At 37.8% G+C, this 26,679-nt stretch overlaps 4 protein-coding genes across 6 annotated transcripts; 1 reads left to right on the top strand and 3 right to left on the bottom strand.

The window, feature by feature from the left end:
* The first annotated feature begins 148 nt into the window (after positions 1 to 148).
* Positions 149 to 2,761, top strand: LOC125196693 (S-adenosyl-L-methionine-dependent methyltransferases superfamily protein). The gene is made up of 9 exons (XM_048095303.2): positions 149 to 459; positions 592 to 705; positions 851 to 919; positions 1,011 to 1,030; positions 1,117 to 1,169; positions 1,274 to 1,304; positions 1,448 to 1,523; positions 2,217 to 2,350; positions 2,494 to 2,761. Exons 1-9 carry the CDS (start codon positions 258 to 260, stop codon positions 2,518 to 2,520), a joined length of 726 nt encoding a protein of 241 aa, XP_047951260.1. The 5' UTR covers positions 149 to 257; the 3' UTR covers positions 2,521 to 2,761.
* A 421-nt stretch (positions 2,762 to 3,182) lies between these two features.
* Positions 3,183 to 14,640, bottom strand: POK1 (phragmoplast orienting kinesin 1). Of its 2 annotated transcripts, none has more exons than XM_089069524.1 (32): positions 13,974 to 14,640; positions 13,724 to 13,879; positions 13,421 to 13,504; positions 13,219 to 13,338; positions 13,023 to 13,136; positions 12,810 to 12,902; positions 12,567 to 12,727; positions 12,422 to 12,496; positions 11,716 to 11,803; positions 11,531 to 11,589; positions 11,373 to 11,436; positions 11,239 to 11,304; positions 10,980 to 11,147; positions 10,768 to 10,872; positions 10,457 to 10,692; positions 10,306 to 10,375; positions 10,161 to 10,229; positions 10,014 to 10,072; positions 8,942 to 9,008; positions 7,594 to 8,757; positions 6,184 to 7,452; positions 6,002 to 6,109; positions 5,747 to 5,910; positions 5,579 to 5,651; positions 5,426 to 5,500; positions 4,702 to 4,938; positions 4,395 to 4,493; positions 4,238 to 4,312; positions 4,109 to 4,167; positions 3,841 to 3,952; positions 3,478 to 3,739; positions 3,183 to 3,388 (listed from the first exon to the last, which is right to left on the bottom strand). In XM_089069524.1, exons 1-32 carry the CDS (start codon positions 14,457 to 14,459, stop codon positions 3,357 to 3,359), a joined length of 6,069 nt encoding a protein of 2,022 aa, XP_088925650.1. In that variant the 5' UTR covers positions 14,460 to 14,640; the 3' UTR covers positions 3,183 to 3,356. The 2 variants fall into 2 exon arrangements, with proteins under 2 accessions (XP_088925650.1, XP_047950656.1); XM_048094699.2 differs by having other exon boundaries at positions 5,579 to 5,666; positions 13,974 to 14,639.
* A 3,821-nt stretch (positions 14,641 to 18,461) lies between these two features.
* PER1 (1-cysteine peroxiredoxin 1) lies at positions 18,462 to 19,664 on the bottom strand. Its single transcript, XM_048090236.2, has 2 exons — positions 19,502 to 19,664; positions 18,462 to 19,124 (listed from the first exon to the last, which is right to left on the bottom strand). Exons 1-2 carry the CDS (start codon positions 19,617 to 19,619, stop codon positions 18,580 to 18,582), a joined length of 663 nt encoding a protein of 220 aa, XP_047946193.1. The 5' UTR covers positions 19,620 to 19,664; the 3' UTR covers positions 18,462 to 18,579.
* Positions 19,665 to 20,718: 1,054 nt separating this feature from the next.
* DRM3 (S-adenosyl-L-methionine-dependent methyltransferases superfamily protein) lies at positions 20,719 to 26,315 on the bottom strand. 2 transcript variants are annotated; one of them, XM_048089037.2, is made up of 12 exons: positions 26,174 to 26,315; positions 25,783 to 25,845; positions 25,055 to 25,174; positions 24,794 to 24,890; positions 24,536 to 24,582; positions 24,064 to 24,153; positions 23,608 to 23,706; positions 23,152 to 23,251; positions 22,696 to 22,805; positions 22,476 to 22,578; positions 22,280 to 22,350; positions 20,719 to 22,187 (listed from the first exon to the last, which is right to left on the bottom strand). In XM_048089037.2, the coding sequence occupies exons 2-12, from the start codon at positions 25,783 to 25,785 to the stop codon at positions 20,838 to 20,840; spliced, it is 2,190 nt and encodes a 729-aa protein (XP_047944994.1). In that variant the 5' UTR covers positions 25,786 to 25,845; positions 26,174 to 26,315; the 3' UTR covers positions 20,719 to 20,837. The 2 variants fall into 2 exon arrangements, with proteins under 2 accessions (XP_047944994.1, XP_088925720.1); XM_089069594.1 differs by lacking the exon at positions 26,174 to 26,315 and adding an exon at positions 25,927 to 26,059.
* Between the last annotated feature and the right edge of the window lie 364 nt (positions 26,316 to 26,679).

Below are 26,679 nucleotides of genomic sequence, written 5' to 3'. Positions count from 1 at the left end.
ACGAGTTACGACAGCTCCACGTTTTAGTTAAATGAAATGTTATGAGATTTCCTATGTCTACAATCATGATTTTAAGAAATGAATAATATGGTCCACTATCTCAATCAACTCCTAATTTATAAAACTAAATATAAAATCAGTGTTTTGAATAATTTTATAATCCGGAAGTTTATGTGAAAAATTGAGTCACGCGTAAAAATTCATCTCATCTCATCTGTTGTGATCTGATTGATTAAATTATTTAGCTGGTTAAGGAAATGACGGCGGGCAAATCTCCGGCGGCCGGCAGCTCCACCAGCACGCAGGCCTACGGAGAAGCATGGTATTGGGACAACCGCTACTCTCAGGATCCCTCCACCTTCGATTGGTACCAAAAATACCCCTCCCTCGCCCCCCTCATCCGTCTCTACATCCCCGCCCACCACCACCCCATTCTCGTCGTCGGCTGCGGCAATTCCGGTCATTTCCTTGCTCCCTATCTCTCTTATTTTCAATTCATCTTTTTTTGCACATTGATTGATCAACGAAAGCGATGTTTTTGTCGTGATTGATTCAACGGAATTGGCGCCTTGATTTTCTCCCTCTCTGCAGGTTTTAGTGAGGAAATGGCTGATGATGGATACAATGAAGTGATCAATGTTGATATCTCCAGAGTGGTGATCGAAGCAATGCAAACCAAGTACTCGGATACTCCGATGCTGAAATGTATCTTTTCATTTATGATTATTTCTTGCTGGGGATGATTTTCAATAAATTTTATGTTTTATGGCTACAAGTTGCTAGATTTTGAGAAGAAACCAAGATATTAGTAATAAATTTATTACTAGATCCTTAATGAATGTGTGAACAGATATGGTTATGGATGTACGAGATATGAGTGCCTTTGACACGAGATCTTTTGCTGCTGTTATAGATAAAGGTAGTGTTATTGCCATTATTTGTGTATCTCAAAATAAAACAATGTGTGTACTTTGTAGTATTTTCTGATGCTTTTTTGTGCATTCTTCCAGGGACACTGGACTCTCTTTTGGTGAGATTTCTATATTGCTTTTAGATGTCCATTTCTCATACTTGTCTTATGAGTTATGAAGAATTGATTTTCTTTTTTCCGTTCAGTGTGGCCACAACTCACGACAAAATGCTGCTAAAATGCTTGAGGAGGTCTGGAGGTACAATTAATTGACTTCAAAATCTTTGCGTAATTTCTAATTCTCATGTTGCTTTATCAAATTCACTCTTTCAATAAGTTGAAGCAGTTGATGACAAACTATAGGGTACTCAAGGATAAAGGAGTATATATTCTGGTAATCTACCCAATTTGAGTGTTTTCGTCTCTTATCTTTTCATTTCTTTTTAATTTTAAGCATATTTTTGTACGACGTTTCTTTCCCACCCGTTGTATTGGGAAGCTGCTTGAGGTTTTATTTAGGTTCTTTCATATTTGCAGATTACGTATGGGTCGCCAGTTTATCGACTACCAGTATTGAAAGAATTATCTTGGACTATTAAGCTTCATGTGATAGGTTTGTTAAAACTTTATAATGGTCATATATGTTATCCAGCAGGTTTTTTAAACCCATGTGGGTCCATACTTTCTATCTCTGTTAAGGTTTGATTCCTTTAGATTCAACCACCATGGTTGCTAAACTTTGGTTATTGAAATGTTTCCTTGCTTGGAAGCACTCTACTTTATACCTTTAGCTTTGGCAACTTTGTTGCTTGGATAGTTTCCATGCTTACGATTACTTTAAAAAATCTGCTTGTGTGCACATAAGCTTTAACACACAATAAATTACTAATAACAGAGAAGTAACATTAGTACATGCAATCACATGCAGGGAGACTTTACCTCAGAGAATTACCTCACAATCCCTCATTAAAAAACAATTGTGTTAGTGATTCTTGATGTTGAAACTTGAAAGTAAGGTACCTTGTATGTTTGGGGTGGGTGGTAAATGGAAGAATTATAAGTATCTTTTGGCAAAACACTTGGCTTTATGTGGATGTTGAAAGTAAGGTTCCTTGTATCTTAAAAGGTTTGGGGTGAGGCAATCAAATGAGGCATCTTTTCCTTTACTTTTCATATCAATACTGAATACTCGTTTAACTAACTATTTCAATTGTTAATTCGCTAACCTCATATGAACTTAAGATTATGAAATATTTGTTCGAGCGCTAAAGCTCTATTTAATATGTATATACATTATCACATGCAGGGAAACTTCAATCTGGTAATACTTCAAATTTGACCAGGGATCTGACAACTCCAATTCCTTTAGATGCAAATGGAGGCTCAACAGAAAGTGTAGGAATGAATGCTGATGTTCACTATATTTATGTGTGTATTAAGGTACGTATTGGGAAAAAAATCCATCTTATAGCATTAACTTTCTTGAATCGCTAAGCATATATGTGCAAATACCTTAGCGCTACTTTGATATTGTCCATAAAATAGTTGCTGCTTTTGAAATATAGTCTCGACATGTTCTTCAGGATGAGTCTGGGAAGAACAAAGCATGAGCCAGCCGTTTGGGGGAATTGCTTCAGATGTAACTGTATTCCATAGTAGGATTATCGCTAAGCCCCCTAGTTTTATACGTGATTGTGATTAATGAATAAAGCTGAGATTGTTGCCTGCTATTTTGAAGAGTAAAGTCCTTTAGTTGGGTCAACCACTAATTATACGTATGCGTTGCTTGGTGATTATAATATTTGATTATTGTTGTGTATTTGGAGATAAAATGCTGTCTTTTTTTTGTTCCTTCTATTGTTTTGCCTTTCTAATGTTAAATTTGAATATAGCAGTATTATTTATGTCATGAGTCATGAACTACAAAATGATTTTCCAGCTATTTGACGAAGCTTTAATAGCTTTTGGTTGTTTTTTGGAGACTTTGCTGATTAAAACATCAGATAAATAGTTGGATGACAAAGCCCACTTATTGGTAAGACACTTTTTCTTCAACAAATGTGTCAGGACTTTGAGTCACCTTCTAGCCTGAGTATAAGTTTGACTGTAACTCCAAAAAAAGATCGTCGAACTTTCTGTCTTTCTCGTTCCTAAAATACAAGTAGAATGAAAATCCAAACCTCATACGATACTTTCTTTTGGAATGATAATACAATATATAGTGTTTTCAATAAACCCTGTCTAATTACAAACAAAACTTGCTGCCATCAGATGAAACAAAATTATTTCAATTGCCAGAAGAATAGGAAGAGGAATGGTGCAGCTAAATTGTAATAACCAGCTCCAGCAATTTACACTATAAATACAACCCCACACAATAAATAACTCTATACATACTACACATAGGCTGTTTGAAGACAGCCCTGTCCATCTGTTCATGTGATTATCACGAATGATTCTGATAATGGTTTTTGTAACCTGTAAACAATTGTATAAACTAGTAACCAACAAGAAGCAGGTAATATATCACTTTAAATAAATGCTCTCCAACAGTCTGAAGAACTCACCTTTCAACTGAGCGTTTGCCTGAACTTTGGCATCCGGGCAAGTGCCATCAGGCCTTGGGTACTGAGCAAGTTGATCATTGACTCTTGAGAGCACTTTCTGTGAGTGGGCCAACCTCTCAGAAAGATCGGATCCAAATGACCTTGAGAAACTTGAGTTTCTGGGTTGGTTCCGACTTGGGGGTTGGGACTCTTGCATGCTGAATAGCTTCCTAACCATGTCGTCTAGTTCAGCTACCCTCTTTTGTAGATTCCTCTTGTCCATCTGTTTGCATATTAACAGTAAATGCACATAAATTAATGCTTCTTTTATATGACATGAGGAGATAATGTGTTATACAAGATCAAATAAAGAGTGCCTCGTACCTTAAGCATATCATTTTGTGCGATCAACAACTGACCTCGTTCCTGTAATTGTTCTAAAGCAATTTGAATGGTAAGTCGGTCCGTGTTTGTTTTATGAATTTCTGAGATGCATCTGCAGATAAAGGAAAGATGGGGTGAGATTTGAAGTGACTTCATGGAAAATCACTAGCCAGAGAATGCATAGCATATTTGTACCCAACGTTCTTTAAACAAGCATTTAAATTTTCAATGATGTGATTTATGTTTAGTATGACTAACTGAAAATCACCTTTCTCGTTGTTCTTCTAACTCATGAATTTCACTCCTCAGGTTGACAATTTCGCGCTCCTAGTCATAGAAAATTTAATGTTATCCAAGATATAAATCAAGAAAATCACCACAAAGTTGTCGGATATACCATAGCAACAAAATCTTGTTTATGTTGATGAGCTTCCTCAATCAACTTTTGCAGTTGATGTTGCTCAATGATAGTCTGCAGGAACCGAAAATTTAGAACATTAGATCCAAGGAGAACTTTTTTTTCCAATATCTTGAATATCCAAGCCTACACTTACAGCATAATTCGAGATGTCCAATTTGACACTGAGTAAGTCACGAATGACATCGTGTGTCATGCTTTCAGCACTTGCCAGTTTAGTATTCAGTGTACACACCTGATATATAAAGTATAGGCATTAACTATTTAAAGGGATTCACGATAAGAATAAAAATATCAAAAGGAGATACCAAGACAAACACGAGCAGGAAAATATAATTATGAGGGAACCACAATGAATTAGTCTTTACTAAAACAATGTATATATGTATGTTAGCAGGCTGACAATTTTTGAAAATGGCTGACAGCTGAGATAGTCTATTTACCTCTTTATACCTATTGGCTGCCAGTGCCTCCAGCTCTTCTATACGAAGACTAGCACTTGACAACTCCTGATCCTTCTCTTGGTTCATCTGCTGAACCAGAGTACTTATGCATCTGAATGGTGAACTCGAACCTCTAGTTCTCGCTGCAATTTTATCAGCTCTTTCTGAGATGCACCCAGCAGATACATTTGCTGCATCTGTTTTAACTTCATCAACCATTGCTTCCAAGGTCTTATACTGTTCACAAGACATTAACACACAATAGTAAATGAAAAGATTGTGGTAGGACAAACACAGAATACCAAGCCACATCTAGGCTCAGAACTTGCTCGATGATATTTATAGAGAGGTCAACATTTCACTCCTTTGGAAGTTCAAGTCGATGATTCTAGACTGTCTGCCTACTATTTTATTTTCTTTTTTGAGCAAAATTGCAGGCTTACCGGGGGTTATTAAATATACAGAATACTATTGGCCAAAAATAGGTTTTCTTTTTTCAACAATATATGGTTAAGATATACTCCCTCCGTCCCTTAAAAATAGACCACATTTGCCATTTTAGGATGTCCCTTAAAAATAGACCAATTCTATATAAGGAAACTTGGTCTCATTCTCCACTAACAATACTCCAGTCACTTTTTCTTTCTATGTCTCTTACTTTACCAATTATGCATTCCCAAAAACAATCTGAACTACAAGCGGAGGATCCCTCCAAAGACTTTACCCTTTGTTGATACTGAGATGCCTGTGCTTCAGCGTGCAGAATGAGTTCAGAAATATAATCTTTGAACCGTCTGATCTGCAGATATGTCAAACCATATTCATTAGCATACAGCAACACTAGTCTAAATCTAGGTATAATTAGAAGTAACCAAACCTCTTTAGCTTGTTTTGAATTCTCCTCTTCAAGAAATCTTATGCGACGACGGTTCTCACTACTTTCCTGAGACCTGTGATGCAACATCCTGAAAGTAACAATTTAAAGTCTGCAAACAATTTTGAGTGTATAATAGTACTATGAAGAGTAAAATAAAGATTCCTCTACCTTGAACGTTGTTCATCAAATGCTGCTGAACAAGAGCTCTCCGAAGTCATACTTTCAGTGATGTCTTCAACAGTTAATAATCTGTCTCTAAGTTCTTGAATTTCCAACTCCAATGAATCTCTTATCAGCTTCTGTTGTTCAACTTCTTCTTCCATTTCAAGCACCTTGAACATGACAGCACAGAGGTAAATATTGTTTACAATAAGCTGGTATAAAATATTAATTCATATTTCCCAACTACAAAATTGGACTTACTTTCTTCTCCAGTACATTTATGGTACTCTCAAGTTCCTCCACAGAACGTTCTAAAATCTTAACCTCCTCTTCCTTTTGCTGAGCATTCAATTTGCTGGTCTCTGACTCCTGAGAATTCAACCTGAGATCAGAAGCAGGTAGTACAAACTAAGACAATATCTGAAGTACTTCAAAAATGATACCTGTCGGGCTTCCACAGCGATAGCTTGGTTTTCATCAGCTAAAGCAGATGCAATATCCAACTTTTCTTGCAAAGAGGTTAACTTTTCAAGGAGAAGATCTCTCTCAGTAGTCACCTCTGTTAAAGCACCTTCATAATCTTCCTGTATTTCTTGTAATGAAGATAACCGTACTAATTCTTTCTCCAAACTTTGGATAGCTTTTCTCTGATCTTCAAGTAGCTGCTCAGCTTCAGAGTTTTTCAAATATAGATCTTGTGAAAGATCCTTTAATGCATTATTCTGCTCTGACAATACACTAATTGTCCCTTTTGCCCGACTTAATTCAGAGTTTGAGTTGAGTAAGGCTTGCTCAGCTTCAGACAAGTGATCTTCAAGTTTAATCTTCTGAACAAGCATTTCATCAAGTTCAGTAATTTTGACCTGCAGCTCTTGCCGAACATTGCTCATGGCAACAACTAACTTTTCCAATTCATCCTTGATGTCCATTCTGTCGGAAGCAAATTCTTGGAGCAAGCTGAAATCAAATAGTAACCCTTTCAATAAAACATCTTTGCGCTGGAGCTCTCTCTGGAGTACAGAGCGCTCATTCGAATTATTACCATCAACCAGTTCAAACCCTTTGATTTCCTCACTTGATACACTTGCAACCTGTGATCCTTCACATGTATATTTTACAGGTTGAAGAACAGGGTTACGAACAAGACTTGCATGATTTAGTTCCAAGTTATCATAAGCAATGGACTGTTCTTGGACTATGGATCTAAGAGAATTTGAAGTTGAGCTTTGGATTTTTTTGGAGTACTCTCTGATCTGTAACTGTAGCACGTGAATGGTAATATCATTCTGCAATGCTCTGCACACTAAGTCCTCCAAGGATAATCTGAAGCTACTAAAGCAACCTAGAGTCTCTTCAACAACTCTTTTAGCATCACTGCAGGTTGTCTCAAACAAATTTTCAACTTCTATTTGCATTGCAGGAAAACGTTCTTCAAGAAAAGACAACTTACAATCCTTTTTATTCAAGCTAAGCTGGGATTTTTTCTCCCCATCTCTCATAAGAACACATGATTTTAACTGTTTTGTCCCTTCGCTCAAGTTTGCGCTATCAAATATTAATTCCTCTGCGGCCTCTTTCCACATTGTTTTCAATGTATTTGCATTTTCATTGGCCTTAAGCATTTCCTTTAACGTGTGATCAGCCTCTTTCATGGCAGCAAAAGCCTCCTCACATTTTGCGAAAAAACTACTTGGTGTGTCCTCAACAGCCAACTGCATGTGGCACAATATGTCAGGTTTACAATCAAGAAGGAAAATCAACTGTTTTCTAAACATATGGTATGGCATTAAATGATGGGAACAAACTACATCAGATAATGCTTACATATATAGTCAATTAATTTGATTACTTACCTCTCCGAAAGAGTTTATGCATGCTTCAGTTCTTCCACTTTCTGGTAGATCAAGTCCTTCTCCACCTGGAAGGGTTGCCAAATGAATTTGTTTGTCAACATCTGTTGATGCAAGAGCATCTGTAAATGCTAATGGTTCATTATGAACAACTTCAGAAGTGCTTGTAGAACAATATATAGCCTGGCTGTTTCTAGACTGGGATCTATTTTCAGGAAACTTATCAACTTCAGTCGATTCATTTGGCATTCTAGACATCTGGCTTTCCTCTGTCTCTAAAGTGTTATCAAGCCGCTGAAACTCAGTCAGAGCAATTGCTGCTCCCCTTAAGGAATATAAATTATTTTCTACATGCCTCACAGTGTTCTGTGCATCTTCCAAACTTTTTTGAAGTAGCAAAATGGTTTCCTCCTTTTCAACAGACACTTGAGCAGCTCTCTCAACGTGTTCATTAATCCAATCATTAACATTTGGAAATGATGATGAGATACTCTTTATCTGATGAGATGCATTTCGCAGGGATCTAGAACCATCAATGAGGAATGTAGTTAGCTCCAAGGTTGCCCTTTCCCACTCTGCACAGAATACTCTTAGTTCCTCCTCCTTAGCTGCTACACTGTTTCTGAGACTTAAGTTCTCTTCAGTCATAGAGCACAAGCATACATCAAATTCTGATTGTAGTCTGTCTATTTCCTCCTGCAAATGTATGATAGTTCTTGTAGTTTCCATTTCAACTTCACCTCGCACCATTTCTGTCTGGTGATGTTCGGAAGATTGCATTGCATGATCTTCAATATGTTGTTCATTAAGTATCTTTGCTTCCTTCAGCTCCTTAGTCAATTTTTCCAACTTAGCTTGCAGCGCCAAGAAGCTAGTGCCTTCAGATTTTTCAACACTGTCATGAAGGCATTGATTCCTCTCGAGCATTTTCATCAAGCTCCGATTTTCTGTCTGGATAGATTCTAGTTCAGTGAGTAGCTGGGACTGCTCCGATTTCATGGTTTGAATTAAAGCTTGTGCATCCATCAGTTGTTCCTCTAAGTCCTCGCACTGAATTTTAAATCTGTATACTTTCTCATCATTTTTTTCATCAATTACTTCATTCTCCTGGAGTCGGTTGGATGTAACTTCATCAGCACAATCATTACCTAGTAACAGGTTATCCATCTGCAAGATATTGTTCAGAAAAACTTCAATATGAACTGATTTTCCCATAACACTCTTCATTCTTTCTCAGCCATGCAAATTAAAACAATAATAATATGTTTCAGTTCTTCAAGTTTAAATTATAGCCTTGACCAGTTGCACCACCGTAGAATCCTTTCAAATAGTACATATAATTTATCCTTACAGAGTTGAAAGTATCTTGGCTAGAGTCCCCTCTGTTTAACAGTCGCTGTTGTAACTCATCAACATCCCTGAAAACATCAATGTGTACAAAATTTTCAGCTGACTTAAAAGCAGTTCTTTTTATAAGGAAGTAAACAAGGACAAAGTCATTTGTATGTCATGAAAAGGGAATGCTTAAAAATAATAGGACAGCTGACCACAAGCCAGGAAAAATAGTAAATTCATTTCAAATACAGTCGAATGTAGAATTTATTCCAACCATTCACGAGTCAAAATATTAACTATTAAATTAATAGGTATCGATAATACTACTTCTGTCTACAACCAATAGTCTCTTTTTTCCATTTTTGGCCCGTAAACGAAAATTAGTCCTTTTTCATTTTTGTATGTCCCCCCCCCCCCCCTCTCCCCTATTTATCCATCTTCAATGAACAATACTCCAATTATTTTTTTCTCACTCCTACTTTACCAATTTTACGTTAAAACATATGATGTCCAATACCGACTATTGGTAGTGGACGAAGGTAGTAATATTTTGATGAATCCATTACTAAGATGGAGTGTTAAAATCTCTTAAATTTTGTCCTACACCGACTTGGTGAATATCTCATCTAATCTATATAAGTATGGATAATCTTCCCCCTTACAAGGCCTTTTAAGGGGGTAAGTGGCCCATTTCTAATATTGTAAGCGGGCCCAATGGATTTTTATCTCTTTTATCTCTTGTCTTGCCTACCCACGTGATGGAAGTCCGATGTGTCATTCCAGTCGCAAGTCCATACATGCGGGGGCATGTTAAAATCTCTTAAAGGGTTGAGTGGCTCATATTTAATATGGTATCATATGGGTAGGCAAGACAAGAGATAAAGAAAAAGAGTCCATCATCGACTCGGGCCCGCTCTGATACCATATTAGAAATGGGTCACCCTCCCCCTTAAGAGGCCTTTTAAGTGGGTGAGTGGCCCATTTCTAATATGGATAAAGCACACAAAACAGCCAAGATACATGTAAGAGTTTTGCCATTGCCTAGATGAGTTCATTGAAAGTCATCAAATCTGAAAACATAAATTCACCTGAGTAATTGTGTATTCATGTTCTTGCATAGTTCTAACTCTTTTGTGTCTTCTGGTTCCTGCATTTTTAGTAAGATATAATTAGAACGAGATTATGCCACATTTTAGTAAATTGAATGTAGAATACGCATGTGCTATGTTGTTAACCTGATCTCTTTTCATTAGAGAGAAGTGGTGGTGAATGTGGCCTTTTCCAGCTTCAAGTGATTCCAAAAGCTGCAGACATGAGACATTGCTATAAGAATGTCATCATGGGGTAAAAACTGACATTATTTATTACACTGTGCAGTACCTGATTGCGCAATTCAGATATTTCAGCTAGCAATGTTTCTCTTTCACCCTGTTCATAGAACTCCTGAAACCTGTGATGAGTGGAGAGAGGGAGTTAGATACAACCAGCTCATAGCATAAGCGTTAGAGAAGTAATATTTATCATTGCTTACAGTCTGATTTGCTCGAGCAATCTGATATTCTCCATAGCAAATCTTATGACTTCTGGATTTTTCTCAATTTTTGCTTGTAGCAGCTGGTTTTCCTCTCTTAAAGCGCTATTTTCCTCCAAGTAGTACTCATCAGCAGATTTCAACCCATCAGACAGCAATTCCAATCGTTTTATCTTGTCTTCTCTGAATTTGAGCATCATCTTAGTACGCTGAGTTTCTTCCTGTTGCTGGTGAGACTGGACCAGATTCATAAATAAGTAAAACTGTGGAAACACAACTATAACAAAACCTATGAAGAGTACAATTTGTACCAAACGATTTAAATGTTCAATTTCCACTTTCAGGTTTCTGATTTCTGTCTCAGCCAATTTCTCTCGTCGTAGAGCACTGTGAAGGTTAGCTTTCAAGTATTTGTTCTGCAATACATTATATAGCAAACAAGCCCATAGAGCATTTGTCAATGTATGGAAGATACATACTTTTCAGCTGATTAATTGTAATTTCATTCACATTATAATGCTACCTTCGTATTTTCTTCATTCTGAGTTACACACACATCACGAACTTTAATTTCCTCAGAAGGCTTACGAACGTCAGAAATATAACCCAAGCGTCCATGTTCAGTTCCAGGAACAATGTCTCTGAGTTCCATTGGATTGTTCTGGTTCTTCATCAAGAAAGACAGCTGACCCTGTTTAAGATTATTATAAATCACTAAATGTCAAGTTCACATGTGTTATTTGTCACAATTTACGCTTGTGAACTAGCAGCATGGTTTCAACCTTTAACTGTTGGATTTGGTGCTGCAATGCAATGACACCCGCAGAAGCATCTTCATTTATTTTTGCCTGAAGAAAATCAAGCATTAATAACTGAAACAAACTTTATGTAAAACAAGTTAATTGAGACTCTATACATTGTTTTGGATTAGCTTAGCACGTTGTGCGAACTTCAAAGTGCTCAAAGTCTCATTTGCAGAGCTGCAAAACAAAATTAAAAAAAAAAAAAATTGTTTTGGTCAACTTTCATCAATAAATTAGTTGCATGCTAAATTCCAGTTTATCATCATCCTACCAAATTGATGGGCTGACATTTGCTATGATGGTTGTCTTTGAATTTCCACCAAGAGAATCCTGTATGCAGAGCAGTCAATGTAATTACAAACCCATTTTATACAAGCTTGATGAAAATAAATCTTACAGCACCTACTACTTCAGAATATTTGATTTATATAGTGCCAAAATGTAAATTTATCTGACCTGAAGAAGGAATGTCAGCCTGGAGTCTCTATAAGGCACATGTCTATGTTTCCCTTGTGCTAAATCCACCAAAGACATTATGACCAGTCTAAATGTACAAATGAGAAAGATTTAGAGTGAAATCCTTAAGTAAAGAAAAAAAATAAGTGATAAAGAATAAGAATCGACAGAGTTTCTCCAGAATGAATTGGCCAGTACATACAGAGAGAATGGTACAGCAGAGAGTGAACGGATGGACACTGGACAGATCGATTAACTTAAGTACAAATGAGCACGGAAGACTTGTTCATATCCGAATTGGAGCTTAGTTTGTTTTCAATATATGTTGTATAGCAGCATCATTTTCCACTATGACATTAATGCTGGCCCAATCAAAATTTCTAATATACAGTATGCATTAGAAATACTCCTATATTGAATTCTGAGTCCAAATAACATTTGAACAACGTGATATTTCAGTTGAGGATGATTGCTTAAATTAGAAGCCGAGAATATAACTAGCTAATCTAAGACTACTGGACATGTGGGCATTGATATGATAATAAACCAAAGCGATTAGAAAATATTCGACATGCTATATATAATCTAAAAATGAAGACAAGTTATCTTGATGGTAAACAACGTATTAGCACATGAAAAGGACTAAGGAGTAGTTGTATCGATAGAAAAACTATTTAGTACGGAGTACAAGTTAAGAAACTAATACCCTAGAGTTGATAGTGACTTGTTAATATTTGCAGCTTCTTTCAATCGATCTCCTTCTGCCCCTGAGCTCTTCTGCCTATCAAACATGAAATATTATTCAAATGAAATAGTCCGCCAAATTGACATTATTGCTCTTTAAGACATACCTCTCAGAACCAGCAAGGTCTACCAAATTCAGTCTTCCAAATCTAAAATGGGCCATTGAATCTTTCTCCCAACGGCTTTCAATGACGCAGGTGAAAACACTATGAGATCGACTACTCTCGCTGTTCATATAAGTTGCAGCTATCTTCCTGTTTGCAGCTCCCTGCCCACGATATAGTCAGATCAGCAATTTTTTGTGAGGAAAAAATAAAGAATTTACAGTAATAAATAACTTAATGTATCACCTGTTGTAAAATGTGCAGCACATCACTAACTGTTCTAACACGGTGCTCACTAAGATTTTCAACATATACCCCTTTCTTCAAGTCTTCTCTAAGCTATCCTTATCGCAACAAAAAAAAGTTATTTACATCATAAGGAAATATGCAATTTTCTGGTTATTTACATAGTTTTACATTTACCATATACACATAAATGACAACCATAACTTTTGCTACCTGTAGATTTGTAGATGAAGGTTCAAGAAGGTCAGTTATATGCTCGTTGTATATCTCTAGGAAAGAACATTTGCAGCTGTATGTTAATCTCTCTTGCAGCCTACTCTCTTCTTCCTTAAATATATAAATACAGATCAGGATCTGATGTATAAAAAGCACATAAGATCCACCAGACAGGAGTAACACGGTTATCAACCTTTCTGATCCTTGAGAATAGATACTCAAAAATGCGTGGTGTTATCCCACAGTCATCACCAAGCCTCCCGTCCATATTATCAATGTCGCCCATCATTGTATATGTCTTTCCACTGCCAGTCTGCAAAAAAATTATCTTAGACTCTATTATTCTGTCAAACAACCACATCATTCATATAACAACCTTCCACGGTGATACCTACCTGCCCATATGCAAACATGCAGCTGTTATACCCGGACATGCAATTATCCACCATGGGTAGTCCAGCAACTCTGAATAGTTTTTCCTACACAAAAGTCAAGATTATTCAAGTCAGTACGAAGAGCCATTGTTTGAGCTATACTAGACATGAATGTCATGGTTCAAGAAAAATTATTTTAGATGCACACTTTGTCAGTACCGTGAATTATTGGTATCTAATTCTAAGTTCACAAATAAAAAGTCCCTGCATTTCACTTCCATTTCAAGACTACTGAATAAAAATTATTTGCAAACAAAGAGGCACCTGTGATATACTTTCACAAGCTATATGATCAAATGTAAATCTGGTTTCAGGGTGGCCTTGCCAAACCACTGTCTGCGCACTTTCTTGCCTCAAGCATCTCCCATATCCTTGTGAAACCATCTCAGAGCTATTCAAGGGCCTCATTCGAATCAAAACCTACATTACAACAAAACCAGAACCTGAAAATTAGAAAACAAAAACCATTTACCCTAAATCACAACGGAAAAAACTGAATCAGCTAGTGATTGACCTGCACATTATGGTCATTCCAGAAGGAGGGATCGTCATCGAGCTCAAAATGCGGAACCTCGGCCAGCAATTGCTGAGGCGTCGCAATGGAATACCTCCGAGAATCGGAATCCCGGTGCAGTCTTCCTCCACCATTACCAAATTGAGGCGGCAACCTTGTGAGCGTAGAGGCACCAATAGAAACCCTATGCACACTTCTCGCGGGAGTGCTCTGAGCTGAATTAGGCTCTGAATTAGAAGGCTTTGCTCTGCCGTTCACCTTTGGAGTTCTCATAAGAGACGAAATGAGCTGCCTTTCTCCCATTCCTTCATGCTTTCTCCTCCGAGACAACTCTGGCTTGTCTTCAGATTGGAGCTGCGATTGGGATGGGTCGGGAATCGAATTGAGCGGAGGTCTAGAAGGACTGGGAATCGTCTGACTCCAGAGGCTCTCAAATTCATTCTCGTCGCCAGCCGACTGCGCCGATCTCCGGCGAATCGGCGACATAGGCGTAGCTGTGATTTGAGGCGAAAAATTTATGAAATTAATGAAGCGTTAAAGATGATGCATTGATTGATGATAGTTTTGGGAATTGGGAGGGCTTTGAATTTGATTGGAGGTGCAGGTGAAGGAGAATGAAGGGATGAGGAAATGATAATAGAGAAGAGCCCGCTTCAGATTCAAATTTCAAATTTCAACGGATGAGTATACTGGGCCACCCCTCAGCTTTCTGAGTACTATTTTATTTAATTTTGCTCCGAATTTATTAGGGCAACTTTGGGTTGGGGTTAGAGCATCCCCATCCGTGCTCTTAGCTAAGAGCACGGAGATGGGCCCGGACCCACTTTTACTCCTTGTCCTTAGCTAAGAACACAACACCCACATCCGTGTTCTTAGCTAAGGACAAGCTCAAGGGTCCACCATTCTATTATTCAATTTAAATACTCCAATTATTAAAAACATTTCTACATTATAAAAATACATTATAAAATAAAAATTACATAATTAAAATCCTAAAAAATACAAATTAAATAATTAAAATACTAAAAAATAAAAATACATAATTAAAATCCTAGAAAATAAAAAATACATAATTAAAATCCTACAAATTAAAAATTACACACGTGGAAGACTAGTCCTCTATCCCCAATTGCCTCTTGAGACCCGATCATTTGCTCATGTGTTGCAAGTTGATCCGGAGTCATCCGAGACGTATCGTTCATATAGAGTTGACTCAAGATGGCCCACAACGAGTTGTTCGGGGGTGGAGGAGGCACAAAGGGAGCGGGGGCGGCGGCGGATGGAGTCGGGGCGCGGCGGCGGGTGGTCGCCACCTTCTTCCTTCCGACCGGCCGGCGGGAACCGCTCGTGCCAGCGTCGAGGCTACCCAAGTTAGTTCCGGCAAGCTGGGTAGCCACATCATCGGAGGAGGATAGAGCTGCCGACCTCGACCGTTTGCTGGAGGAGCTGGAGGAGGATGCTACTATGCCGCCCCTATACTTCGGATGTAGGCGCCCCTCCTGCCAACAATCGAGGTACTTGAACGGTTTGAACTCCTCCCGTTGGTAGGTCGCCAAGGCGGCACTGATGATGTCGAGCTCGTTCGTGCCGCTCCCCGCCGACCGCTCTTCCTGGAGGTAAATCCCCTGAAACTTCCCGATTGCCTCGTTGCATCTGAACATGCAATTGCGAACCATACTATCATTGCGATATATGGTTCCCTCCGGCCGGGTTTCATTGTAGAGGCGAGTGATGCGCCACCAATAAGTTTCCCCGGTTTGGTTCGTGCCAACGTCCGGATCTTCGGAGACTGCCAAGTAGGCTTTGAACATCGCCATCATCTCACCCGGAGTGTACGGGGTGCGGGTGCCACGAACAGGAGGAGTAGGAACGAAAGTAGGAGTAGGAGTAGAGCTGCTGCTCCCTCCCGATCCGGGTTCGGGTGCCCACCCGAACCCGGGGGCGTTTAGGTCGTGCACCGGGTAAGGACGGTAGCCACCCGGAGCTTGCGAACCTTGGGTTTGAGGAGGGGTCGTAAATTGGGTTTTCAGACTATATCCGGCCTCGGAGTCGAACCAATCGTGGTTCCAACCGCGATTGCCGGAGGGGTGATCGCCGGAGCCGGACATTGTGTAGTGTGGTGGGAATTTAGATGATAGAGTATGAGGAAAAAAGATGATGATGATAGTATAGATAATAGATGAGAATGTGATTTTTGTTGTGTTGGAGTGGGGGTATTTATAGATGAAAATGTGAATTTTCGGGGAAAAAATTGAAAAATAAATTAAAAGTGGGTAGAAAACGGATATATTTTTTTGGGAAGTGGGAAAATATTTTTTTTATTTAAAAACATTTTTTAAAATAAATTTCGAATTTTTTAAAAAAATAAAAATAAAAAAACGAAATTGCCAATGGCTATGCCGTTGGCCAATCAAAAGCTGCCACGTAATGGTGCTCAGCGGCACGGACGTGCTCTTAGCTAAGAGCAGTGCCGTGCCGCTGACACGGACGGACAAGCTCCATCGGCGGACGGACGGGCGAGTGCTCAGCGGCACGGACGGACGAGCAGCGGTTTGAGCACCGCTGCGGATGCTCTTAGCATTTAAATTATGGGCCTCATATGATGAATCTTAGCAAGTAGAACAATGATTATACTAATATAGTTGAGAATTATCTCCACTTTACCATTATTCTCTTGTTGAGAATAATTATACCATAAATGCTAAGAGTCTTCTTCATTTCTCCACTCTTTTCGATATTATTATCTCTCTTATTTTACCATTTTTTCATTTTAACTATTATGATTTTTAGAAAACGGGTGTGCAAAAGTAACCGGAACTCCTAAAGTGAGACGGGGGGAGTAATAAATTAGTAAAGACTTAAAGTACTACTATGAGAGAGAGGAAAAAAAGTAAGAGAGAAAAATAGGGTAAAGTATGAAAGAGAAGTGAAAAAAATGAGTAAAGAATGAACCGAAGTTTCCAATTTTAAAATGAGACTATTTTTTATGAGTAAAAATGACAAAATGAAACTATTTTCGACGATGGTGAGAATAGTATAGTACTATTTTAAACGGGTAATGTCTGTATATAATGGAGTAAGATGGTGGACTCCTCTGATGGAACATGATGCGGAAAATCTGATATTGTCAACTTCCTTCGATGTAAGTGGTAGTAGTATATCTTTTCAAACAATCTAGTTAGAAGGTAAAATAATGAATTAACATAATCAGTAAATTAATGACATATTTGGTAGGGGTGATAACTCATTTAGCGATGGAATTTTATGAACAAAAATGTCATTTTTGTTTATAAAATTCCAACTCATCTCATTTTTTTCATAAAATTTCATCCCTAGATGAAGTATCACCCCTACCAAACATGTCATAAATGGTGTCCATTACTACACATACACAAGATAGTACTTGCAATCTTCCATCGATACACACAATATAGTACTTCCAATCTTCCATCGATACCAGCAATCAAGAAAATACAAGCAGCTAAGTTATGGTACAAATAACGAAATGTATTCACTGAATTGATAAAAATTAAAGAGAAAGGTAATGCGATATCCGCTGGCAAATTAGATTAATGAAACTTTTCCAATTTCCATCCAGGGAGAAAATTGGTAGGATTTAAATTTCAAACTGAATCAAAGATATTTAATCTTAGTGGGACCCCAAATTGATATTCATCCGATATCAATACATCATAATTGAAAATATATATACTGATGAGTTCGAACCCAACCATTTTAGAATTGTCAGAGTAACTTTTTTGAGTTAAAACTCCACGCACACCACATTCAAGTTGAACTTTGGAGAACAAATGCGTCATCATACGCAATGAGTTGAAAGTGGTATTGAAAAATCTTGGCATTAATGATCGAATTATAAAATTCATGTAGTATATAATGCTTTTATGATCATTAATACCGACGACAAGGCAACAACTAACATTATGTTTGGTGTTGCTACAAGCATCCTCCAATTTCAAATTTACTAAACGACCCTCAATTTACTCTCAAACTACAACCAAGTCCTTCAGTTTCTTCAAAGTTGAATATTTACCTCTAGATTCACAAAAATATTATACCACTAGTAGTACTCCACTAAAAGACCATGCGTACGTGTCTTTCAGAAAAATCCTAGAAACAAAACAAAACTATTGGAGTACTACTAATATGCTTGCACTAGCAAAAAGAACTATACAACTTCAAAAGTGAAATTCCACGAGTATCAAGATGACCACAAATTCTAATTACGCAAGTATAAAATGCCTACAAAGTGGAACTCCACTTCCCACTTCAATACAGAAGTCCCACAATATCTAAATTTGGATACAACTCATACAAGTCCATATCACATTTCTTATGTCCATGAAAAAAATGGGTTCATGAGAATACACTTCTTGAAAAACCTCACGATAATTGGATACGTGGCAGACAAACAATGGAAGATCAATTTTCTTTGATGCTTGGAAAAGTTGGTTGTTAAAGACAAGCACATCGATAATATGGATGTATATATATGAAGGATACAAAATTACAAAAAACACACCCACATGGATTGAGAAACATACATTCAAAGAACAGGAGAAAATACTAGTAGTACAAAATAAAAGGATCAGTCGACATTGGTGAACCTCAAGTAGCCCTTGTTGGAAGGGAGATCGGCGGTCTTGTAGCCCTGCGGGAACATCTTATTGGCCTCCTCATTCGACACGCTCGGCGATATCACCACCGCCTCCCCCTTCTTCCAGTTCGCCGGCGTCGCTATCTTGTGCTTGGCCGCCCTCTGCAGCGACTCCACCACCCTCACCACCTCCTCCATGTTCCTCCCCGTGCTCGCCGGGTACAGGAAGCTCAGCTTTATCCGCTTGTCGGGCCCCACTATGTGGAGCGCCCGCGACGGCACTTGGTTCCCGGACGAGTCCTTCTCGTCCGGGTCCACCATGTTCAGCTCCTTGATGATCCTCCTGTCCGGGTCCGCAGCGATCGGGTACGTCACCTTGCACCCGTTGCAGTAGGCCTCGATGTCCTTGATCCACGCGTTGTGCGACTCCACGTCGTCCGCCGAAAGCCCTAGAAGCTTCACGCCGAGCTCAGAGAATTTATTTGAGTACGCCGCCATGGCTCCGAGCTCCGTCGTGCAAACCGGAGTGAAGTCACCTAGGAATTCAATTCAATTATATTAAATTAAGGTCAATTTAGTCCTAAATATATAATAAAATATAAATTTAGTTCAAAATATTCAATTTTTGAAAAACAGGTTCATGACAAATGAAAATGTCGCTAAAGTAGTCCTTTTTTTTTAAGGATTTCGTCAAAAAACTAGCGGTCAATGAATAAAACTAACGAAACCATAAGAAAAGGACCACTCCAACAAGAATTTCACAAGAATTTCATTTATCACGGGCATGTTTTTAAAAAAATGAATATTTTGGATTTGGTCATATGTTTGGACCAAAATTGACTTTTACTATTAAATTAAATCAAATTAAATTACAAGAATCAATTGAATTAATAAAGGGATTGAATGAATTTACCAGGATGAGAGAAGATGATGGTGAAGGAGTTGCCAACATAGTCATGGAGTTTGATGGGGCCATGGGTGGTTTCCACTTGAAGATTTGGGAGAGTGTCTCCGATGGTAAGACCAGGCATGTTTTTATAGTATATGTATGTAGTTTATTTTTTCTTTTTTTGGTTAGTAATAGTAGTGTATGGTGAAATTAGACTTATATATAGTGAGAAGTAATTGCATGAAGGGAACGTGGCAGTTGAGGTGGAAGGTTTGCATGCATTACCTGCCTATTTTGCCTCCACGTTCTATTTCCACTTACGTAACCATAATTATAATTATTGCAACCTTCTTTTATTTATCCACAAAATAAAAAGGTCAAACAATTTTAATTCGCTTTCAAATCCACTCCTTGATTGCAGGGCTCCTATTATATAATTTTCACTGTTTCAGTACTAAGATAATACTCCCTCTATTTGCGATTAATTATCTTATTAACGTAGTTGAGGTATTAAAATATAAAAGTAAATAAGTGGAAAAAAATTAAGGTAATGTGAATAATTTAGTAAAATGTAAGGTTCATGTACCAAAGATAGTAACATGATTATTTGCAGATGAGCGAAAAATAAAATATGAGATAATTATTTATAGATGCTTAAAATAAAATGTCAGACAATTTATTTGTGGACAAAGAAGTACTAAAGCCAGAGTAAGGCTAAAAGAAAACAATTAGGGCCCAAGTGTACTCTATTCATACATAACCAGTTGAAACGATATTTTGCATTTTCAAGAGATTTATAGTTATATTATTATTATTATTCTTTTAAATTTAGAGACCTAAAAGATAGACCTAAAAAATTCTTCAAGAGATTTATAGCTATATTCTTTTAGTTCATAGATCTAAAAGATGTATGTAGGTTTCATTTCCTGATGGCATGAATTTTAAAAATGGTTAGAAAAGTGAATGAAAAAAAGTTAATGGTGTATGAGTCTCATTTATATATATTAATTTTAAATGAAATGTGAGTAAAATGAGCTGGTGGAATATGGAATCCTATTACTCTATTTATAGTTAAAGTGAATGGGAACTTTTATTACAGAGCTAAAATGGAAAAACGAGACTCATATTCACGGACGGAGAGAGTACACTGCAATTTTAAGAAGAAAATTGTCAAGACATTTTTTGTAGACTTCAAATATAATCATTTGCATACCATTCATGTTACAGAGGATAAATAATAATGCTAATAATAATCCTTAATCATGTTTCTTAAACTACCATTCATTTGCTCTTCTGAGTCAAATTAATTGCAAATTGAGAATGTCGTCTGGAAGATACAATTTCATCAGCATAAACAACTTCACCTATATCTATCCATTGTCGACCTCACACGCTGCAAAATCCTTACAAATTCCGCAAACATTGAGAAATCCATACCACTCAAGCTGTCACTATCTGCACCTGAATATGGATTCTGGCACACAACCAAATCAAATCCCTTCATATTCTTCATCACTTCTTCAAACTTTCTGCTTGACAACTTGTCGATGCTCTCCAGCTGAATAAGCTCCCCACTCTGAGCTGAATTCTCCCACCACTTCTTCACCATCCTCCGCTTCGTCTCGCACGCCTCCACCGAGACTACGCCCTTCAGGCGAATCCCCAGCCGGTGCAGTGCCACCTCGGCTCCACCGATGCCACTGAAGAATGACAGCACTGTCACCCCGCCTGGACACATCCGCTTCAGCACCGAGAGATGGTACCCCAACGTGTCTGTCTGGAACGAGAGCTTGAGCGACTGCAGCCTCTCCGCGGGGGTATATCCAGCGATTCGGGTGTGATGCTGCGGATACCCCATAATCTGCTCAAGATGTTCCGGTTCGAGTGGAGATAGCCTGTTCTTGCCTACCCAAACAAGATTCTTGGCCTGGCATTGTTGGAGAATCTTCGTTTGCAAGTCTGCAGAAGGAGGGCCGTTGCAATCGAACAGCGTTCTTCCCAGTTTCTCACATAGATAGGGTAATCCAGTCGATTCACAGCTGATTTCGCTTAGTTGCTTCCGAGTATCCCACGATGGCCACCATTTTTTCGCATATGGGATGGCTTCGGCGAGAGTAGTCGGTCCCCTAGGCATAATGTGGAATCGATCTTCAGTCGGGAGGTTATGAACATAGCCTTCCTTTCTGTTCAATGCTGAGAAGAGTTGAGAATCCACAAACTCCGGCTGAACTGAGTATAAGAACTGCGTTATCTTGCCCCAAGAGTCGCGAGACAGGCTCGTGACATTCCCATAAAGGAAATATGGGGGCTTAGCCACCACCCTAGTAAGACTCCGGCAAGGGTTGAGTGAGGATATGGGGGGCTTCCTATCTTCAACAAAACTAGGGAAACGGCCAGCTCGTCTCGGTGGGACAGGTGCCAGATTGTTGACTGAAGCGCTTTTTCCAATACCAGCTTCTAGCAACATCCGGTCAACAGCACTTCCCGAGTCTTCCATGAATTCTTCTTTTGGTTTCTTGAAATTGTTTGGCTCATCGTCTATCTCTACTTCCGGCATCTTGCCTTTTAATTTCTTGCCTTTCAATTTCTCGAGCAATTCAGAAGTCCTGACTTGAGACGCTGTGTCTGAACTGCATTCTTCAGTTTTAATGCAGATCGAGTCGCACTCTTCCATCTTTCTTTTCAAAGACCTTTGGACACTTGGGTTATACTGCAAACGAATATCAATAAACAGACATTATGATCCTTCCATAACAAGGAGATCTATAAATGAAGAATGCTAGTATTAGTAACGATATAGACCTTATCGGGTAATGGGCAAGTACCACCTGTAACAATCGATTCAGCAAGTAGTGTCACGGGTGCTTCCGAACCTGAAATATGATAACATGGCATAAGATATTAAATCACTTTCAGGAAACCTATCATGCTTTCACGACGACTCTTTCTAACAAAATCGAGTGAATGAATGTTTTGCCAATTTGCATAAGCATCTCACCACATCTATCAAAAGCTTCAGAAATATCATTTTCAGTAAAACCCATTTCAAGGAGTTGGAGTGACTTCTCCATGATACCAAATAACAGCTCATTGTTGCAATCCTGCAAATTTGCAGCCGAGTTTAAGACATGAAGTTCTACAAAATAGCAAACGATATACATGACAGCCATCCGAAGTCACCAGATCTAGCAGATAATAAAAAATACATAAGCTAAGACCTCAGTTTCCTCATCTCCAGGAATTGGATTATTTGTATCTTTTTCATACTTTCTAGCCATCCGAGCAGCAAAGATGAAGTCCATTAGTTTACCAATAGCAGCATTTTTACCTGCAATCCAACACCATAGTAACCAGTTAGATGACACTGTGAGGTTCTCTTTTATTAGCTAACTGTGAGGTAAACTTACAGCTAACTTCTTATGAAGAAGACTTGGCTGTAAACTGAATAGTACTCCATAATTTTAAACCACAGGAATGAGACCAAGGAAAACTTAGATCAACAAAAATTCTGATTAAAAACAACTACTAGTATATTCGACATTCTAAGAGTAGCATGCACAGCACATTCTCATGTTACAAATTCCTAATCCTGGGGAAACACTGACAGCACAAATAGGTTTACAAAATGACACATGGTTCACACAGAATGCTTGAATGGGGAAAGTTCTACGAACCAAGTCTTTGCATGGCAAACCCAACTTCATCCAAAGAGAAATTCATTTTTAGCAATGATGTCGTTTTCTCTTCAATGACACTATCGCCAACATCAAATTCCTGAAAGAACAGTTATTGCACCAAAATCAGAATTATCAGAGTATAACAAAGAGGAAATCTGAGTTATTCAATGAAAGAAAAAAGAGTAAATTTAATTCTTTGGAAGTAATTGTAAATAGGGAGTATATAATTAATTAGCAATGGGGGCATAGAGCCAAAAAGCTAGGAAAACATTTTCAACAAATATAACATGCACACATCACATAGAATTCTGTTAAAAGCAACTATCCAACACCAAGGCAACAATGCCTATTACATCAGTTGGTAAAAAGGAAAATTCACTTTATGTTACAACTTACAATTATGACATCGAAATGAAACAAATGTCAAGTAATAGAAAAAATATCGATATTTACCACTTTTACAGGAATATCAGTCCCAACATAGGCATTCTCCTTCGTGTCTTCACCAAACAATCTAACAAGAGAATCTGATGAACCCAATTTGCGAAGATCCTGGTATATTTCAAACTACTTCAGAAAACAGCAACTATACCTTTCAAAAGAAGTTATTCATAAACTCAAGGGCTTAGTTATTCAATACACATCCATATTATGAATGTTACGGAGTGAGAAAATGTAAGCTACTGTAGCTACAGGCTATATATAACAAAAAATTGATTAAAAAAAAAGTAGGAAAGACTGAGGTAAGAACAAAGATCTAGTATGATTCCAGGTATAAAGAATCAGAAAAAGCTGCATATCCGTACAAAAAATCCAACTTTGCAAGTTGAAATGTCTTGGAATTGTCAACTATTTAAATGTAGATATGATTGAAAGGATTCATATAGAGACAAATGAGAACAAGCATACCTCTCCAGGATGACCGTTTGCAGCTAAACTATCATTCTGTCCCCCGGAAAAGCTATCATCAAAAACTTCATTCTTTGGTTTCGGAAGGGCCTGTTCAATTAGGGACGGACAGTATAACTTCATAAGCAGAGAAAACATAATAGGATAAATTCTGTTGATATGCATGACACGATTCAGCATCCTAGTCAACTGAAAAAAAAACTGTCTGATTCAAGCATTATAAGCTGCAAAAAGAATGATGTCACTCATTGAAATACAGCAGCCACCCATAACTTATTAACATCCTAGAATGCAAAGGTGAGAAGTCAAAAGATTGAGTTTTAAATGGGCTAAAGTGTAAATTCCAAGGAAAATTACATTATCATACAAGGTGAAAAACAAACTTGTGAGTCATATTAACCCAAAATCCAAATGTATGAAAAGATGGTAGGTTATTAGTTATTACGTTTATCTTGCACGGATTAATGCTTACCGAATATGCAAAAAGAGCTTCCAGTATCAGTTCAGAATTTTCTTCACCTATAGAGTAAGGGAGATATTAGTTTCCTACTATGTTACTATTGAAAAGTAACAGTGCTGTAAATTACATAAGATATAACTACTTCAAAATCTCAATCTCGTTGAAATTTCCAGTACAATAGTTTGGAGACGTTCTTGAAGACAAAAATTATGGTAAACAGCAAAGCTTAGATTAATATCAATTCAAACTGTCTAGGAGCAAGCTACAAACCCTTTTCCTTTATTGCTTTGTCGACAAGAGCTGGTGCAAACCCCATTCCAATGAAGGATGATCTTAAATTAGTCCCAGACGAGCTTGCCACATAGTCCTACAGTGCAGCCAAAGAAGACAATGAATTATACAATAATTAAAGAAGTAAAGCTACAAAAGAAGTGGCCTCAAAGCTCACTCTTTTGGCATTAAACTTAACCAATACTTGATTTTCCTCCAATACTTAACGAAGTCACTATATTTCATTAACAAGAACCCTACCTCCCTGGGCATTGAAGGTAAACCATAATCCAAATTCTCATCCTTGGGTATAACTCCAGCATCATTTTCCAGTAAAAAGGAATCCTCGTCATCTGAAATGTCCACTAGGTCTACATCACACTGCAATCAGAAGAAATTTTTCAAAATTTTGGATTTTTTATTTTAATTTTAAAGGCAGACAATTCATAGAACTATCAAATGCACATTAGTTTGATATTGTCCGCTTTGGGCCAAGCCCCACGTATTTGTTTTTATGTTACTCTCAAAAGGCTTCAAACTAATTAGGGTTGGACAACATTTATATATTACTTCTAAAATTGTCCATTCAACGATATGGGATGATCTTTCAATCCAACAAACCTCCCCTCAAACCAAACATCGAGTCGTTTCGGGTCTGACTCTAAGTCGACATATCGAGTCGTTTCGGGTCTGACTCTAAGCCTAACTCGAACATGAGTCATTTAGGGCCTGGGCTAACCCGAGTCTTTCAGAGCCCGACTCAAACCACCTCTACTCTGATGCCACTTGTTAGCACCGTCGATGGCACATTAGTTTGATATTGTCTGCACGGATTTCTTTTGGGGCCACTCCCAAAAGGCCTCAAATTAATTGAAATTGGACAACCCTAATATATAACTTCCCTCATTCTCCGATTTGAGTGGGTTTGCAACCCAACAATACAGAACACCAAAGAAACAAAATAAAGCTCAAATAATTTACACTCTCACCATCTTAAAAATAAGTCTCGCGCCCAATCAATTGAAAGGACGAGCTTGCTTGTCGCACTAAACCTGCAATTCAGAATGACATTACACGGTAAGCATGGAACCAGAAAACAATCAACAAAATCCAAATTGAGAATCACATTTTACCAGCTGCAAATTTTAAGAAAAAAATAACAAATTGAGCAGCATTTTGAGTGCATGCAAATTAACTCATTAAAAAGTAGTACATCTATGACGAAAAATCATTGCTTTTTTCGACTTGATTTGCTCAGCAAACAAAAAAAAAGGTAGAAATAGAAATAAAATCAGAGATACAAATGAAAATGAAAATAAAAGTGAAAATGAAAATGAATGGAAGAACCACAATTAACGGGGAGAAGCATAAAGTACTAACGGCGGCAGAGAGATCGGCGCGTGGGGAATCGCCGCGGTGGGGAAATATAATTTCGTAGTTGTGTAATGAGTTCTGGGAATACTGGAAAAAAGTGAAAAGCTGGGAATTATAGAACTTATTTATTGACCCTCTTTTAGCAATTGGATCCCTGATATTTTTCCTACTCCATTCCCTATTCCAACCTTCATAAACATTATGTTTATAAGTAGTGAAGTAGGGGATGGAGTAGGGAAAGTATTAGCTGATCCAAGTGCTCTTTTCAAGAAGAAGAGGACACACAAACAGACACCTAAACTTTAAAAATATCATGGTTAGTCTCTAAATTAAGTTGTAATTATATTCATAATATTTTCTCATAATCCGTCATAATTTTGCACCCAAAATGCCTCTGATGCATAAAAGGCATTTTTGTATATTCATATAACATTTTCTTATAGTATGAATACCTAAAATGATACTCCTGTTTTTTCACTTTACTTTATCAATTGCTTTATGTCAGATACTCT

The sequence above is a fragment of the Salvia hispanica genome, chromosome 4 (assembly GCF_029641045.1).
Source record: "Salvia hispanica isolate PSC_SH4W2 chromosome 4, Shi_PSC_v1, whole genome shotgun sequence".
Taxonomy (NCBI): domain Eukaryota; kingdom Viridiplantae; phylum Streptophyta; class Magnoliopsida; order Lamiales; family Lamiaceae; genus Salvia; species Salvia hispanica.
This window is presented reverse-complemented; position numbering and strand designations above follow the sequence as displayed.

What these genes read in the sequence shown, in the direction of transcription:
- DRM3 (XM_048089037.2), bottom strand. An exon ending in CAAACGGTCATCCTGGAGAG is followed by an intron (nt 23,707 to 24,063) that starts GTATGCTTGTTC and finishes GAAATATACCAG; the next exon opens with GATCTTCGCAAATTGGGTTC. An exon ending in TGAAGCTTTTGATAGATGTG is followed by an intron (nt 22,351 to 22,475) that starts GTGAGATGCTTA and finishes ATCATATTTCAG; the next exon opens with GTTCGGAAGCACCCGTGACA.
- PER1 (XM_048090236.2), bottom strand. Translation starts at nt 19,619, where the DNA reads ATGCCTGGTCTTACCATCGGAGACACTCTCCCAAATCTTCAAGTGGAA. An exon ending in CATCATCTTCTCTCATCCTG is followed by an intron (nt 19,125 to 19,501) that starts GTAAATTCATTC and finishes TTGAATTCCTAG; the next exon opens with GTGACTTCACTCCGGTTTGC.
- POK1 (XM_048094699.2), bottom strand. Translation starts at nt 14,459, where the DNA reads ATGTCGCCGATTCGCCGGAGATCGGCGCAGTCGGCTGGCGACGAGAAT. An exon ending in TATTCTCAAGGATCAGAAAG is followed by an intron (nt 13,137 to 13,218) that starts GTTGATAACCGT and finishes TATATATTTAAG; the next exon opens with GAAGAAGAGAGTAGGCTGCA. An exon ending in TTTGATGAACAACGTTCAAG is followed by an intron (nt 5,667 to 5,746) that starts GTAGAGGAATCT and finishes TGTTACTTTCAG; the next exon opens with GATGTTGCATCACAGGTCTC.
- LOC125196693 (XM_048095303.2), top strand. Translation starts at nt 258, where the DNA reads ATGACGGCGGGCAAATCTCCGGCGGCCGGCAGCTCCACCAGCACGCAG. An exon ending in GGATACTCCGATGCTGAAAT is followed by an intron (nt 706 to 850) that starts GTATCTTTTCAT and finishes ATGTGTGAACAG; the next exon opens with ATATGGTTATGGATGTACGA. An exon ending in ATGCTTGAGGAGGTCTGGAG is followed by an intron (nt 1,170 to 1,273) that starts GTACAATTAATT and finishes GACAAACTATAG; the next exon opens with GGTACTCAAGGATAAAGGAG.